Below are 14,836 nucleotides of genomic sequence, written 5' to 3'. Positions count from 1 at the left end.
ATCACATGCTTTAAAGAAATGCTCTCTTTATCTATGAGAAAGTGTCATTCAAATTGCTGATTTTGTTGTCACCTATAATCAAAAGTTCAAATCTGTGTTTTCTTTTATTTTTTTAACCTTTCATGTGTTTGGATTTGCAAGGTAAGGCAGACCACAAATATTTCTTTTTCTATTTAACTAAAAGAAAATTTAAAAACATAGGAAACAAACTGGCAAAATAACTTTAGCCGGTCCTATAACTGTCTAAAAATCCGTCAGGCATTTTCAGCCTCCCATAAACATCTTGGTAGTTTCCTATACCAGAGGGCATTTCAGAAGTGAGAAACATGTCCCTACAGAAAAAAAGATGCAAGATAAATACAATTTCAAATTAACATTCTTTCAATTGAGGATGAAATTAATTGATCAATTTCTTTAAGCCTCCCATAAACATTATGGTAGTTTCCTATGTCATGGGGGGCATTTCAGAAGTGGGAAACATGTCCCCACAGAAAACAGGGCACAAGATTCATATAATTTCAAATTAACATTCTTCCATTTGAGGATGAAATTAATTGATCAATTTTTTTAGGGTTAAAAATAGCAAAAATAATAGCTCAAATTAGCATTTTTCACATTGATGATGAAATCCTTAAATTAATTGATATATTTATTCATAAGGTTAAAAATATTATTGACATATCAACTTTGTTGGAAGAGTAAAAATTATCATTAACACATCAACTTTATTCAGAGGGTAAAAAATGCCATTGACATATCAAAGACTTGAAAAAATCCATTACCAAGCCAACTCTCATCCAACGCATCATGCACTTTGAGTTGCCAATTTATTAGGCATCTCAGAGGCATTATTTTTCAAGAATGAATCATCGATTTTTCCTTGAGACTGAACATGAGGCTGTAATATAGTGGATAAGGCTGCATTTCTATGACATCTACGAATACTAGTTACTAGATATTGTATAGTATGGAAAACAAAAGTTGGATATTTGTTGGTTTCAATTCATTTATGCGTTCAAAGACTTTATTTTTCAATAAGGGATCATGGATGTTGCCTTGGGATGAACAAGTCGAACAGAGAAGTTGATGTATAACAGGTAAGGCTGCATTTCAACGACATTTTGGGATTCTAATTACTAAATATTTTAAAGTATTGCAAGACAAAAATTGGATATTTGTTGGTTTATTTCATATGCTTATTGTCACCTGTTGGGATCTCCGGCGAACAGAGTTCAACCAGGTCGGTGAAAGCAATGGAATGTTATAGGCTCCACTAGGGTTTGATTCCTCAAAAGAGTAACCAGTATGGCCCCACAAGGGAACCATTAATTAGTTGTTCAGCCATTGCAACCATTATGTCAAGTCAGGCAGTTACATGCCTCAAGTGTAAAACGGTGTAAACAGAGTCCCTCCTTTTTGATAAAGGTTGGATACTCAACACTACAGTTTATTAGGGGAGCTTCAAGTCTCTACCTGTTTGCATGTCAATATATGAAATTGATAACTTCCCCACTTTGAATCAATACAATGCATGATAATACTCCTTATAAAGTATCTGCTCATTTTCAGGTTTGTTGTGATGTAAACACAATTAGCATGCTAAAAACTCATCCTAAATATTTCCTTATTTTCTTTGAAATCTCATACAGTATATGAAGCACTATTTATATCTCTACAATCTTAATCTTGTTCCTATCGTATTCGGATAGTAGTGAATTGGATTAACAGAATCAATCGAACTCCCAAAAAAGCATGGATAGAGACATACATGATGGAATAGAAAACTGCATTTGAGGTTCAGATTTAAAAAACAAATTTGATCAGGATAAATTTTCACGGAAATTGCAGAGTAATGCATACAACTATTCCCCTTTTACAGCACCATTCAATTCACTCATAACAAAGCATGGTACAGACTACTAATTTTACTTAGTCAATAAAGTTAGTTTGTTGAGATGAAGGGCTACAAAACAGCCATTTGAGAAAGACATAGTAAGACTGCTATTTAATTCCATGCATACATATAACTAAATTCATTTTGAATTGGATGTAGCTCGCATGGTTGGGAGAAACATTGTTATCCTCACCGCTCAGAATAAATTCCCACATGTGACATGTTGAGCTCATAATGAACATATCTTTGTAATGGATTCAAGCCTTGTTGTCTGAGAGTCCCTCAAGGACCGAAACATGTATAGTCCTCAAATGGAATATAAAGATATTTCTTCAAAGGAAAAAAAAACTAAGTTTATTTTTATGTAGTGAAGTCCCACTAGTGTGACTGGATTTTGAGGGTTTCATTCTGTAAAGCGGCCAAGGTTCGAAACTCATGGTAGTCAGAAAGAGACACCCAAAAAATCCAGCCCCATTAAGGGTTGGCATGGCCCAAGTCCGGTGTGATCCCCAGATGATTTTGACTACTTCAATGCCCCTAGGTCGCAGTTTCTTAGACCACAAGTCAGTCCCACAAGTCACGGACAGTGAAGCACGACCCTTATAAGACCCTTCAAGACTCACGGGTCTTGATGAGTCATATGCCAAAACAGGTCACTTGCATAGAACCCGCACATAAGACCCTTACCCGTGCTGACTCGCATAAGACTCGCATTGACCCATTGACTCGCATAAAACTCATATCAAACTCGCACGAACACATATAAGACCCATCCCTAGACCCGGCGTGGACTTCCTTCATTAGGTTTTTCTTTGTGCTTAAAATTTACCATATTTTAAGTTTTTTTCTGTATTTTGCCGAGTCTTATGCGAGTCACCAAGTCAATAGCCAGATAATTCTTATACGAGTACGAGTTGTGCAACACTGGTCACGGACACACTAGCAAACCAAAAAGAAAGTTCATTTTTATATAACATTTTGGTGGATGGAAAATAAAAGTTGCCAAACCAGCTTTTCTATGATGAACAACAAAAATACATGGAAAACATCAAGGCCCAGCCAAAGAGACAAAGAAACCCTTCAGGAAAAATAATCCTAAAGCATGCCAAGAATATTCATAATCAACTCTGTGAAAAAAGATACAAGTTATGGCCACTAAGGTAGCAGAAGAAAAATAAAAATAATTATTATAACGTCAAGTTTGAAACTGGACCAACTGCGTTCTTCTACACCTGGTCTCCAGAGGTACACAAAATACAACATGACCAAAACCTTTGTACCGTCTTTATGAGCATAGAGGTTCAAAGCTATAGCTGTATAACATATGTGCTGTGACTAAGAACTTGTCAGAGATAATATCAACAAAGATGTCTCCATACTATAATACCCTATAAGTTAACAAAGCAGAGAATAAAACCCTTGTTTACATTGCCATTGGGAAATGGCACAAGCACTCCAAAATACCTCAAAGACAAACATAAAAAAGCCAGCACTTCATGATAACATGCTCAGCCAAACAAGTAACTGTAAGCACAAAGGCCTGCTTAATCTGCCAGTCCCACTGACTTTTTGCCTAAATCATAGGAATCTTGAAGGCTTGCCCATCCTTTTCCCTTTATGTCACACGAAGCTTTGCTTGATCCCAGCATTTGGAAAAGCTGACCATATGGTTTCTAGTGGGCTTTCTTTAGACCAATAAACTGTCCAGTTTGGGTCGAAATATCATCGTATCTTTATAGTATTCTATAAGTAGTGGCTACTTCTCATGTGAAAAGTATAAGAATGCAAGAAACATTGGCTAATAGCTATCAATCATCTTGCTTCTTGAAGAGTTCTAAAGATTTTAACAGAATTCAATTGAAAAGATAAAATCCTGGAAACCAAGCATGATACCGTGCCTGAAATCATTTATATTTTCTGACCATTTTTGTTTGAACCTCAATCATCTGTGTTGTCCACAAATCATTGCTGTGCTTTTGACCCTCCAGCTCTGGAACCAGGGCTGCCTTTTGGAAATCGGTAAGTTCTATCTTGAGTCCCAGCTTCTATGTGTGTAGCCCGGTATGCTCTGACTCTTCGATTCTGTAATTAAATGAATTTAGCATTTAGCTGTATTTGACTGTAATATACAAGTCTGCTGTCATATATGCTAAACCAATGAATTGTCAAGTAAATAGATCTAAGGGCATTGAGGGAGGAGTGGAACAAACTACCTCACGCAATGGCAATTCATCTGCTTCATGCATGTGCACAACCTGGCCCATCTTTGGCCTTTTTTCTGCATCCGGATCAACACATCTTAGTGCCACCAAAAGTGCCTTCTTGAGAGCTCGTGTAGATGGTTTTACTTCCATATTTGGATCTAGAACTTCTTCAGAACGTCTGTTCCCTACCATCATCTTTAACCAATCAACAAGGTTCACCTGTAGCATCAGCCCATGCAATTATTCCAATGTGAATTTGATGAGTGTATCTCCATCTATAGCCTCTTGGCTCTACCTATACAGTTATAATGTAATAGAAACGTACCTCTCCTGCAGGTCTACCATAGTCGACTGGCTCTCGTCCAGTGATAGCCTCTAGGAGGAGGACCCCAAAACTGTAGACATCACTTCTTTCATTCAACAGCCCTGTATTTGCATACTCTGGAGCAACATATCTAGAAGCAACAGTAAAATCATGGATAAATTAAGTCATCCATTTCATGTCTGTAAAAACTCCAATGTGCTACCAAAAATATCATTGAAGCACCTAAAAGTGCTGATTTTGATGACATATACAGATCAATCCAACAAGCACAATACAGCTGATAATAAAATTAGTGTAAAAATATCAAATAACGCACTCCAGCAGTGCCCGAGTCTGCAATTGAATTTGATCTACAATTATAATCTAGACAAGAAATTCAGGAACTAACAGAAATGTTTGCAAGACAACTAAACAGGAACAAACCAGCCAAATAGCACTGCATGCGAACATAAAACCAGCCATAACAAGTTACAACACACAGACAAATTCAAAAGGAGAGAGTTTCCATGCTCATAATCTAATCATTCTGATCGAAAGGAGTTTAACAGCCGAAAAAACATAAACTACTGTGTCATGACTCATAAGTAACTATTGGAGCCATCAACTTCAAAATTCAAGTAGTGGAGAAGCCAACTTCTGTTAAGGCAGTACATCCAATTGATATACAAATATGAAATGCAATGTTATTTGCTAACCATTATGCCGGGCAGCTCCTTCCTAGTGGTAATGTTCCAAAATAGAAAACATCTTTCGAAGATATCATCTAAAAAACTATATTTTAACGGAGGCCCCTTAGAATCTTGTTCAGTAATTCAGTCTTCTAATTACCTCGCTGGAAACAAATTTATGCAAGATGTCAAAACGTTTTGTCGGAAGCTTAAGTTTACGTGACATCTCACTCAAAACCATTTTCCAGCCCACCTAAAGGGCCCCTGTATGTAGTATGTACTACACAAGCCCATGGAGGGTATATCTCCATGTTGCACGAAACTTCTAGGAACCCAGCATTTCGAGCCATACCGATACCCGAAACTTCGAAACTTGGCCGAAACTCAACCATCATGTAATCATCTATGAGAGTTAATATAGACTTGTTTTTCCTTCTAAATTGTCATCTATGGGTCTTATTCCCTGCAAAGATAATGTGTTATTCACTTATATATATATATATATATATAGACATGACATTTCGACTGACGTTTCAATTTTTGGGAGGTGACATTTCTAAACATATCTGTTTCGGAAACTCCGAAACGTTTCGGCATTTCATGCAACTTAGGTATATATTCAAGACAACTTTCTGTCGAGAGTCTAAATTAGCCAGAGAGGCTCCTCATCTTGCAATACAATTATTCGTGCAGGGCCAATTGAAATATGCTTTTCCTTGTATCAGGCAAGCAAGCAGATGAGAGGATCCAACATGCATGGTACAGTTTAAAATCATTTTAATCCTAAAATTAAGTATGTAGCCAATTAATGTAACCAGGAGATAAGAGAAATCGGAGGATTAGATAATCATTTCTAAAAGTATATAGCAATGTGTACTAGATAAGGGGAGAGGCATGTTTATTTCCTTATAATTACATAAATACAGGTAGACTTAGATGCACGTTTAATCAAGTCTTGGGATATGGCAGGTCACACTCATCCATGGACAATGGCTGAAGAGTCTGCCTGCTGAATAAACCTTATTTATTGTAACATGGAAGAATGGACCTAGAAAAAACAAATAGCAGTCAAATCAGAGGAAAGTTGGGAGAGAGAGTGTCACTGTACCCAAATGTACCCATTACTCTCGTTGTAACATGGCTCTTTCCTGATCCAAGAAGCTTTGCTAAACCAAAATCAGAAACCTTTGCATTGAATTCGTGATCTATCAAGATGTTGCTTGATTTAATATCCCTGTGAACAACCTTTGGTTCTAGCGCCTCATGCAAATATGCCAATCTGCAAAGAATGTAATCAGGCTTTCAGAGCTAAAATGATGACAAGGAAATTAAATGCACGTCAAACAGGTGGTTGCCACAAAGTTTTTAATTCAATAATAGCCTTGAAGAGAAACAAACTTACAGCCTAATATCATATCTCAAGTTTTAGATCGTATCCAATAAAAATATTTAAAGTACAGTTATCTCCGCATAACATAGTGGGAAGAATAATAAGAAGAAAGATAACAGGATACAGACGCTTTTGCAGTCCCAAAGATAATTTTCATACGGGCCTCCCAAGTCAGAAAGCCCCATTGCCTCATAGCTCCGTGAAGCCATTGCTCCAAATTGCCATTATTAACGTACTCATATACCAAAATCCTGAAAGGAAATAAATAGTGAACATCATTGTAAAATAGAGAATAAGAGAACAGTGCATTAGCACTTTCGCAGATAATCAGTTCTAGTTCTTGCATATACTATTTTTTTATACACAATAAAAGCGTGAAAAAAAAATGCTCCATATGAATCCTGCATTAATAGTTTGTACCTGTGAGTTCCTTCTACACAATAGCCAAGCAACCGTACAAGATTTTTATGTCGGACACGGCCGATGGCCTCCACTTCCACCCTGAACTCTTTCTCTGCTTGGCCTCTGAAACAAATCACAGAGAATCAAGTAATTAAGAAAAGAACCTCCAAAAAAGAGTACATACCTGCATTTTATAACAAGAAAGGTTTATTAAGAAAGCAGAACAGCAAAGACTGCACACATTATTTCAAGATAAAACAACTTACAAATTGTTAAATAGGTTCTTAACTGCAACTATAGTTCCATTTGCAAGCTGACCCTTGTAGACAATTCCATAACCACCTTCACCAAGTACGTTTTCCTTTGCAAAATAACCTGTGGCAATTTCTAGATCTCTTAAAGTAAACCAATAACCCCATCCAAGATATGAGACTTCAGGCATACCACTCATCGGTGAAGCTGTATTCGTTGCAAAAGATGAGGAGCCTCTATAAATAGAATGTGCCTCTGAGCTTCCCCCGTCTACTGATTGTGAGAATCCGCCCTTCTGTTGAAGAGAGGAACCCCCTGGACTACTCTTCTTTGCATCAGAAAAACCCTTTACCCCCACGGGCACCGAAACTTTGTCCGAATTTTTCTTGCTGGAATTGCCCTGATTAGTGAAGCTAATTGCATCACCTTGGGGAGGATTGTTAATCCCTTTTCTATCAACCTTTACTTCTTTTATCTCCTTTGAAACTTTTGGGATCTGGTTAATGGGCAGCTTTTCTAGTATTCTCCTCGACTTTCTCCGAGAACCAAGCCAAAGAGATAACATAAAGAGAATTAAGAAAATGAATGTTCCAACAGCCAAACCAATCAGGACCCAGAGTTTCATCCCAAAAATGGATGTCTTCTTGGATAACTGAGCATTCAAGAACCCTCCAGACGACATTTTTAAAGTCTAGTTCCACTGCCAGAGAACAGTAATTTTCAGGCAAGGAATAGGAAGGTAACAATCAACATTGCATTAAACCAAGCAATGAAGTAAAATGAAATCATCATACCACGAACGTTCTATCACTGCCAATTGCCAAGGTAAACAGCTAAATTCCCCCGAAGCACAGCTTGCATCTGCAACCAAACTAGACAGGACACACACTAAACCCATGTTTGAATGCGAACCTTTATAAATATCCCATCACCAGCCAAAATTGCTTTTACAAAATTAAATATGTGTTATGGTCGATAGGTTTTCACCGATAACAATCTGAAAGTAGAGCTTGTCCGTTATGGACTTTTAGGGAACCTTACTTCAACTTTTAAAACTTACTGAATCTACATTGCAAGAATAACAATTTATAGGTATAAACCAATTTAGCAGCCCGTGCCTGCACACCCAAATGCTTTTGGCAGGCATAATCAAATGACACTTCCTGATTAAGTATGCATGGTATCGATCTAAGCCTAATCAGTAAAAATAGCATTGGCTATGGTTATGCGCAGAGGATAAAAAGAATTGACAATTGAGTTTAAAACTGTGGCTCTGCTACCTGTAAATTACAAAGTTGAAGAAACAATTTTTCCTTGAATAACGAATCCAAAACTAGGCTCTTGCATTGTTGGGGCATGGGGATTAACAATGTACAAGCAGCAGTAATTAAAAGACGAAATTCAGCACCATAATATGAAAAAAGATTGCAATTTCGGCAATTGAAAATCACCTCTCAGATATGTGGATTACTCGGGTGGTCGTGAAATGAATGACCGTGCTTGAATTAAGAAACTCCCCTGAGAAAAATATCCCATAGTGCCCAAAGTCTCTGTATTCTGCCTTAATTGCCAGGATTTCCTGTAGAGAACGAAAGCTGCGAACTTTTTGCTTTGGGGACAAAAAATACGTTATACCTGAATACACATTGCATTCTTCTTATCATTTACTTGATGGGGGTAATAGCCTGAGGCTTCAAAAACAAGGCCCATGGAAGATGAAGTGGAGCTACCTGAAGATCAAGCAAGCTTCCGTGGGCCACACAGTTGGCCAACCCTACTATCTCATGACAAAATGTATACTGTAAGCGAAAGCAATCCAGGCCCGCTGGTGGTTGCGGGAATAGACAGGCTACACCGCTTGACCGGGCTCATAAAATTTGCAATAAAATAGCATTGAAGAGATTAAAGGAAACCCAATACAGAAAACGAAGTTCACACCAACTAGGCGGTACCCGCAAATGGGACAAAGTAGCGAAAGAGGGTGCCCAGTTGTGTAGATTCATCAGATTTGGCACCAAGTCTGACAGGAACCCAATGGCTGAAAGATGGGTATTGGAAGAAGGGGGCGGAGAGATTCAGTAAACATCCAGCAAGATTGATTGATTGGAAATGGCAGGCAAGCAGGGGACTCTCAGAAAGAGGAAATGTTGCATTTTCTTACACCTTTCTCAACAGCAATGTTTCCTTCTCCCTCTGCATTTCATTTACATAAGAACGAAGCAAACACAGGGTTCAAGAAATGCTCTGAAGCAGCAGCCGCCGGGGGTTGGGCGTGAGAGTAATAGGGTGAAGTGTGTATTATAAACTTCAAGAATAAAAATGTGAGAAACCCAACCGTGGGCTTTGTTGGCCTGATGCAAGAATGAGGTAAGCACTACTGTTTGTGCAACGTCTGCTTCCAGCTTGATGTTGAAGTGACAGTGTTTGGTGAAATCAAACATGCAACTCTAGATTCTGTGAGAGTATGAAAATCAAACACATAACTCTAGATTCGATGTGAATCGGAGTGAGCGAGGGAAGGGTGGCAGTGTGCGCTATTTTAGGCAAAGTATCATGAGAATTAAGTGTACCAAATGGGATGGGGGGAACCGGGAAAGACAGGAAGTGGGGTGAGATTTTGGGATTTTAAATGGGAAAATATAAGCTCCAGTGTAATTATATGTTTAAGATTTTGGGATTTTAATGGGGGGAAACTTAATCAAGTGTAATTATGTGTTCCAAGAGATTTTTATGCAAGTTGGTTATTTGAAATGGTAAGTGTTTTTAATGCAAGTTGGTAATTTGAAATGATAGGTGTTTAGGAATAAATAAGTTAATAGTTACTATTTGATAGTTATAATGGATTGAAATCACATTTTATTAGATAAATAAAAATTATTAAAAAATATATATTTTTCATTTATATAAAAGCTATAATTTATTATATCATTATATCATTTTTTTACATTAAAAAATATAATTTTTAAGTAAGAAGTTGAATTATAATTGTAAAAAGTATATAGTTTTATCATTTCTTTAAATGTGTTTAACGCGTTTCGGATAGATGATCAGGTTTTTTGTTAAGGCACTTTTTTATGCTAAGTTACTCATTCATTTTCACGTCTTAATTGGGATGATATATTAAACATAATGAAAATGTAGTCCCATCAAAAAAAAAAATCATTAAATATAATTTCATAATGACTATAAAGAATATTATTATTTTTATATTTTTGAAGTAAAACTTAAAACTACTTTCAATTACTAATATTATGTTTCTTTAAATATAAGTTTAAAGAACTTGTTGAGAAGTGTGCAACAAGAAGTGCTAAAAATAGCACTGCAAAAAACAGCAGTTTGGGTACCAGCGCTCGATTGGGCAATAGGGAATGAAAAATGGAAGTGTTAAAAATAGAAGTTCTATTTTTAGCAGTTCATGATGGATTCTTATTTTAGTCTCCCTGGACTAAACATAGGAAGTAAAATTCGAATTTGATATCAACAGTAGTTTGGAAATTAATTAATTAATTCATCTTGAGTTAATTAGTTAAGGAAAATCAAACTTGAAGTCTATGTGAGGACATGCAATAGTTTCTCCATTAATTGAGGAATTTAACTTTCAGTTAAAGAGATAAGATGAGTTGTAATTAGTTAACTTAGTTTAACTTAGTCAAGTCCAGTTAGATTAATTTAATAGTTTGTTAAATGAATGAGAGTTCAGTTAGTTGATGCTTGCATGCATGTAACTATCGTAATTCAGATCACTGTAGATTCACTCATGGATAACTCATGCATGTTAGCTCAGTGAAATCAGATGGCGAGATAGTGTACTATCATTTGTTAGGATATTCCTTGGTGAATATTCCTTGCATGCAGAAGGAATATTATTCCTTATGGATTAGGCAGTTGGACCTAAGGTCTAAGGTTACAGTGAGTGTGATGAGGTCAATTCACACATGTGATATCATTGGACCCCAATCAAAACTGCGCAAGGAAATAGGAGGCTTAGAGGGCTTGAGGAAGATATATTCTATGTCTATTGAGCCTGTGAGCTGTATTATTTGAGTGCAAAGAGATCAAGATAGCTTGAGAGCTAGTTCTTTTTGTAACTTAAACAAGATTTCCACTTGTATGATAATAAAGAGTTATATATCTTCCCTAGTGATATATCTTCTGTGTTATGGTTGATTACTTCTCATTCTCAGTTATATCTGTTCATGCTTAATGATGCTCATATCTATTTAAGCTTCCGCAAAGTTTATGGTAGAAGTAGATCAAGTATTATGCTTTAGGACATTGCATATATCAAGTTGATCTGCAGGGGAAAATTCTATAGAACTTTCTTTAATTTAATTTTTTATTCTTAAAATAAAAATTAACATTAATTAATTACCTGAATTGGCTTAGACTTCACTGTGATCTTCTTAGGTGTAAAGATCATATTTTTTATTCTTAAAATTTAATTTCTTTATCATATTTTTTATTGTTAAAATAATTAGAAAACTTTTTTATTGTTAAAATAATAAAAGAAAAATAAATTGACCACTGAGAATAAAGTTAGATTTTAAATCTCAATCCTCCACAAAATTTTTTTATTAAAAAAATTATAAAAATCTTATTAACACACGTATAGACATAAAAATAAATTAACAACCAAAACCTAAAAGCATCCCAAAACCAAAAATTATTTAAGATTAAATTTTAAATCTCAATCGTCCACGTAATTTTTTTATTAAAAAAATTATAAAAATCCTATTAACGCTCCTGTAAATATAAAAATAAATTAAAAACCAAACCTATAAGCATTTCGCTTAATAACCCAAAACCTAAAATTATTTAACAATAACCATAGTCCCCTCCTTCAAAACCATCCATTTATTAATAAATTATAATAGATCCAGCGACTTCTAATATATAAATAATTAATTAATTTAAATAATAATTATTTACCTATATATACTATTCTTTTTTATTTATATAAAGTAGTATTAATTTTATTTGTTAAAATATTTTTTAAATTAAATAATATTTTATTTATTTATTGATGTATCATTTAACCCAAAATATCTGATATAATAGCATATCTTACCATAAGATATGAAGTATCATCAAATGAATAACGATTCTTAGGTATTGATTAGTTTTAATTGCTTAGTTAGTGAGAGAATAATGATTCTTATATTAAAGAATATTGTATTTAATATATAACAACATCATTTTTTAACATTTCAGTTACAACGTTGAATACGGAACAAATTGAAGTGAATTTGATTCTTTTAGATGTCGAATACAATCACTAGCGCCATCCTATAGCGCTGGCACCATTTTTAAATAAATGGCGCCTCAAATAAACACATTAGATATTCATACACTTTATTGTGAGTGTTTTTAATATAAATTACATATGGGCAAATAATCTAATAACTATATTATTAAGACTAATGATTATAATATGGTTTGATTTTTTTATATTTTTATTTATTTTTATATTTTAAATTTATTAATTTAGTTATTAATAAGAAGTGAATATAATTAATGGTGATGAGTCAGCCTGCATTTATGGTATTTAAAGATGGTTGAGTTATGGTAGGTTTTCCTACCTATAAAGAAAAAAGAATGAACATAATTATTCAATGAGAATCACACCACCTAAAATGACTTGATAGTGAGTCGTAAGGAGGTAGATTTCACTATACCAAATACTTCTATTTTTTAGATTATTATCTCATTTCCTTTATTTTAACCAGAACAAAAATTTATATTAAGTGAACTAGATTTCACTATACCAAATACTTCTATATTTTAGATTATTATCTCATTTCCTTTATTTTAACTAGAACAAAAATTTATATTAAGTGAAAATCTATATTTGAAGCACAATAGTTACATCAAAGTACATCATTATAGAGAAAGTGTAGACTACATTTGCACTAGGCAACAAGAAAGTAAAAACTTTCCAAAAAAACTCTCAAATTTCTACAAACTTCAAATTCCATACTACTCAAACATCGTGAGAAAAGGTAGAAACATCATGGGCAGAGCCCATTCCTATATCCATAATCGATTCGTTTAGATTTGGGATAGGGAGTTTAGGAGAGCTAGTTGAAGTGCTTGCCAAGGAAGGTTCCAAATGGTGTTTTCTCATAACACGTTGGAGTTCTTCCAGTTTCTGACGTATGGCGGTAATTTTATGCTCTAGTTTTTTTTGTCATCATGTTGTGTTCAAGTAGAATTTCCATGGAAGATGTAAGACTGCAAACCAACTAATTGTAATTCAGCTAAAGGGCAAGGATCTCTTCTTGCATTTTTTGTAGTTGATCCTACATAGGATCATATTGTGCCCCTAAACTACTTTCAAGCTTCATAATTGTGGGGATTTGACCAAGAGAACCCTTCTCAACTTTCTTGCAATCCAAAATTATAATAATAACAAAACCCCCAATAACCAAGAACCTTCGAAAAGATTATTAACTCATTTCCTTACATCTAAGGAGGACGAGCTTTTAGCCAATAAAAGGTAGTGTTAAGTCTTACTGCAAAACCAAAAGGTAGTTCCAACCTTTAGAGTATGTGCAAGAAAGTCAATATCCTTTGTAGTCACCATTGAAGCCACCTTCAATGTGGCCATGTGCTTTCTAGTAATTTCTAGTCTTAGCCACATACATGAAACCAAATATCATCCTCAATAGTGATATAACCTCTTTTCTAGAGAAATTATACCAATATCTTTCTGGAGACAAAATAAAAATCCAAGCAATAATCATATTATTTCCAAAATTCATCTATAAATTATTTAAAGAGTTTATTTTAATTTATATAAAAATTAATCACACTTACCTTATAATATTTGCCTATTATTTATCCTAATGGGTTGGTTTGAGTGGTTGAGTGCTTTAAATTACAAATATGAGGTCTTGGGGTAAGTCCTTAGGTAGGTTGTCTTTATGGATATTATTAGACCTCACTTGATGTCCCCACTAGGTTAGTTTGTCAAAAACTGCAATCGACTAGCTTAGTCTAGGTACTATCCTCAAAATGAGGAGAAGTGCTCAAATGGCTTGTCTAGCATGTGTATCTTCTCAAACACACAAAACAATAAAACAAAACAAAAAACAAAGAAACAAACAAAATAAAACAAAACATTAGATTCTTAATTAGGGTGAGTAAATTTTGTGCTTTTAGTGTGAAGCATGAAGTACAATTAATGTTTTGACACAAATGTATTTTAGTGTTTTCAATAAAAGGGTTATTTATATATATAGTTTTATAATATTAATTATGTTGTTAGTTTCAAGGGTTAGCTTGAGTGGTTAAATGCTTTGAGTTTATATATATGAGGTTTGAAGGTCAATTCCTCATGTTATTGTCCTTTATGCATGTGTCACTTGATGCCTCTATTGAGTTATGTGTCGTATTCCTTGTTGTGAGTTCATTGGTTACAATACATGAAATGCAAGAAAGTGTCTAGTGATTTCTCCACAAGGCTTTCTTTGAAATACACGAGAGAGAGAGAGAGAGAGAAACATTCTAGTATTTTTTCTTATTTCGGCTTACCATCAAGAGAATCTAACCAAGCAATCTTTGCTAAAATTGCAATTTTGGCTTTGATGGCATTGTTGTTTTTAATATATGAATGGACTTGACACTTTCAAATAACCCCACTATTTTTGGATTGTGCAATGATAATATCTAAAATTTAAGATTCCATCAATCCAAATTGAC

At 34.6% G+C, this 14,836-nt stretch overlaps 1 protein-coding gene across 3 annotated transcripts; it reads right to left on the bottom strand.

Annotated features, from left to right (window-relative positions):
- Positions 1-2,984: 2,984 nt before the first annotated feature.
- On the bottom strand, positions 2,985-9,656 carry LOC149223293 (putative receptor-like protein kinase At2g42960). Of its 3 annotated transcripts, XM_089385793.1 has the most exons (10): positions 8,866-9,656; positions 8,587-8,770; positions 7,930-8,007; positions 7,150-7,835; positions 6,902-7,006; positions 6,610-6,732; positions 6,200-6,370; positions 4,424-4,553; positions 4,108-4,317; positions 2,985-3,976 (listed from the first exon to the last, which is right to left on the bottom strand). In XM_089385793.1, exons 4-10 carry the CDS (start codon positions 7,815-7,817, stop codon positions 3,857-3,859), a joined length of 1,527 nt encoding a protein of 508 aa, XP_089241919.1. In that variant the 5' UTR covers positions 7,818-7,835; positions 7,930-8,007; positions 8,587-8,770; positions 8,866-9,656; the 3' UTR covers positions 2,985-3,856. The 3 variants fall into 3 exon arrangements, with proteins under 3 accessions (XP_089241919.1, XP_089241917.1, XP_089241918.1); XM_089385791.1 differs by having other exon boundaries at positions 8,587-9,656; XM_089385792.1 differs by having other exon boundaries at positions 7,930-7,996; positions 8,587-9,656.
- Between the last annotated feature and the right edge of the window lie 5,180 nt (positions 9,657-14,836).

Source organism: Pinus tabuliformis, chromosome Q, assembly GCF_031772625.1.
Source record: "Pinus tabuliformis cultivar Carrire ecotype Pingquan chromosome Q, CPIR1, whole genome shotgun sequence".
NCBI lineage: Eukaryota > Viridiplantae > Streptophyta > Pinopsida > Pinales > Pinaceae > Pinus > Pinus tabuliformis.
Note: the sequence above shows the minus strand (reverse complement) of the source record. Positions and strands in the feature narration are given on the sequence as shown.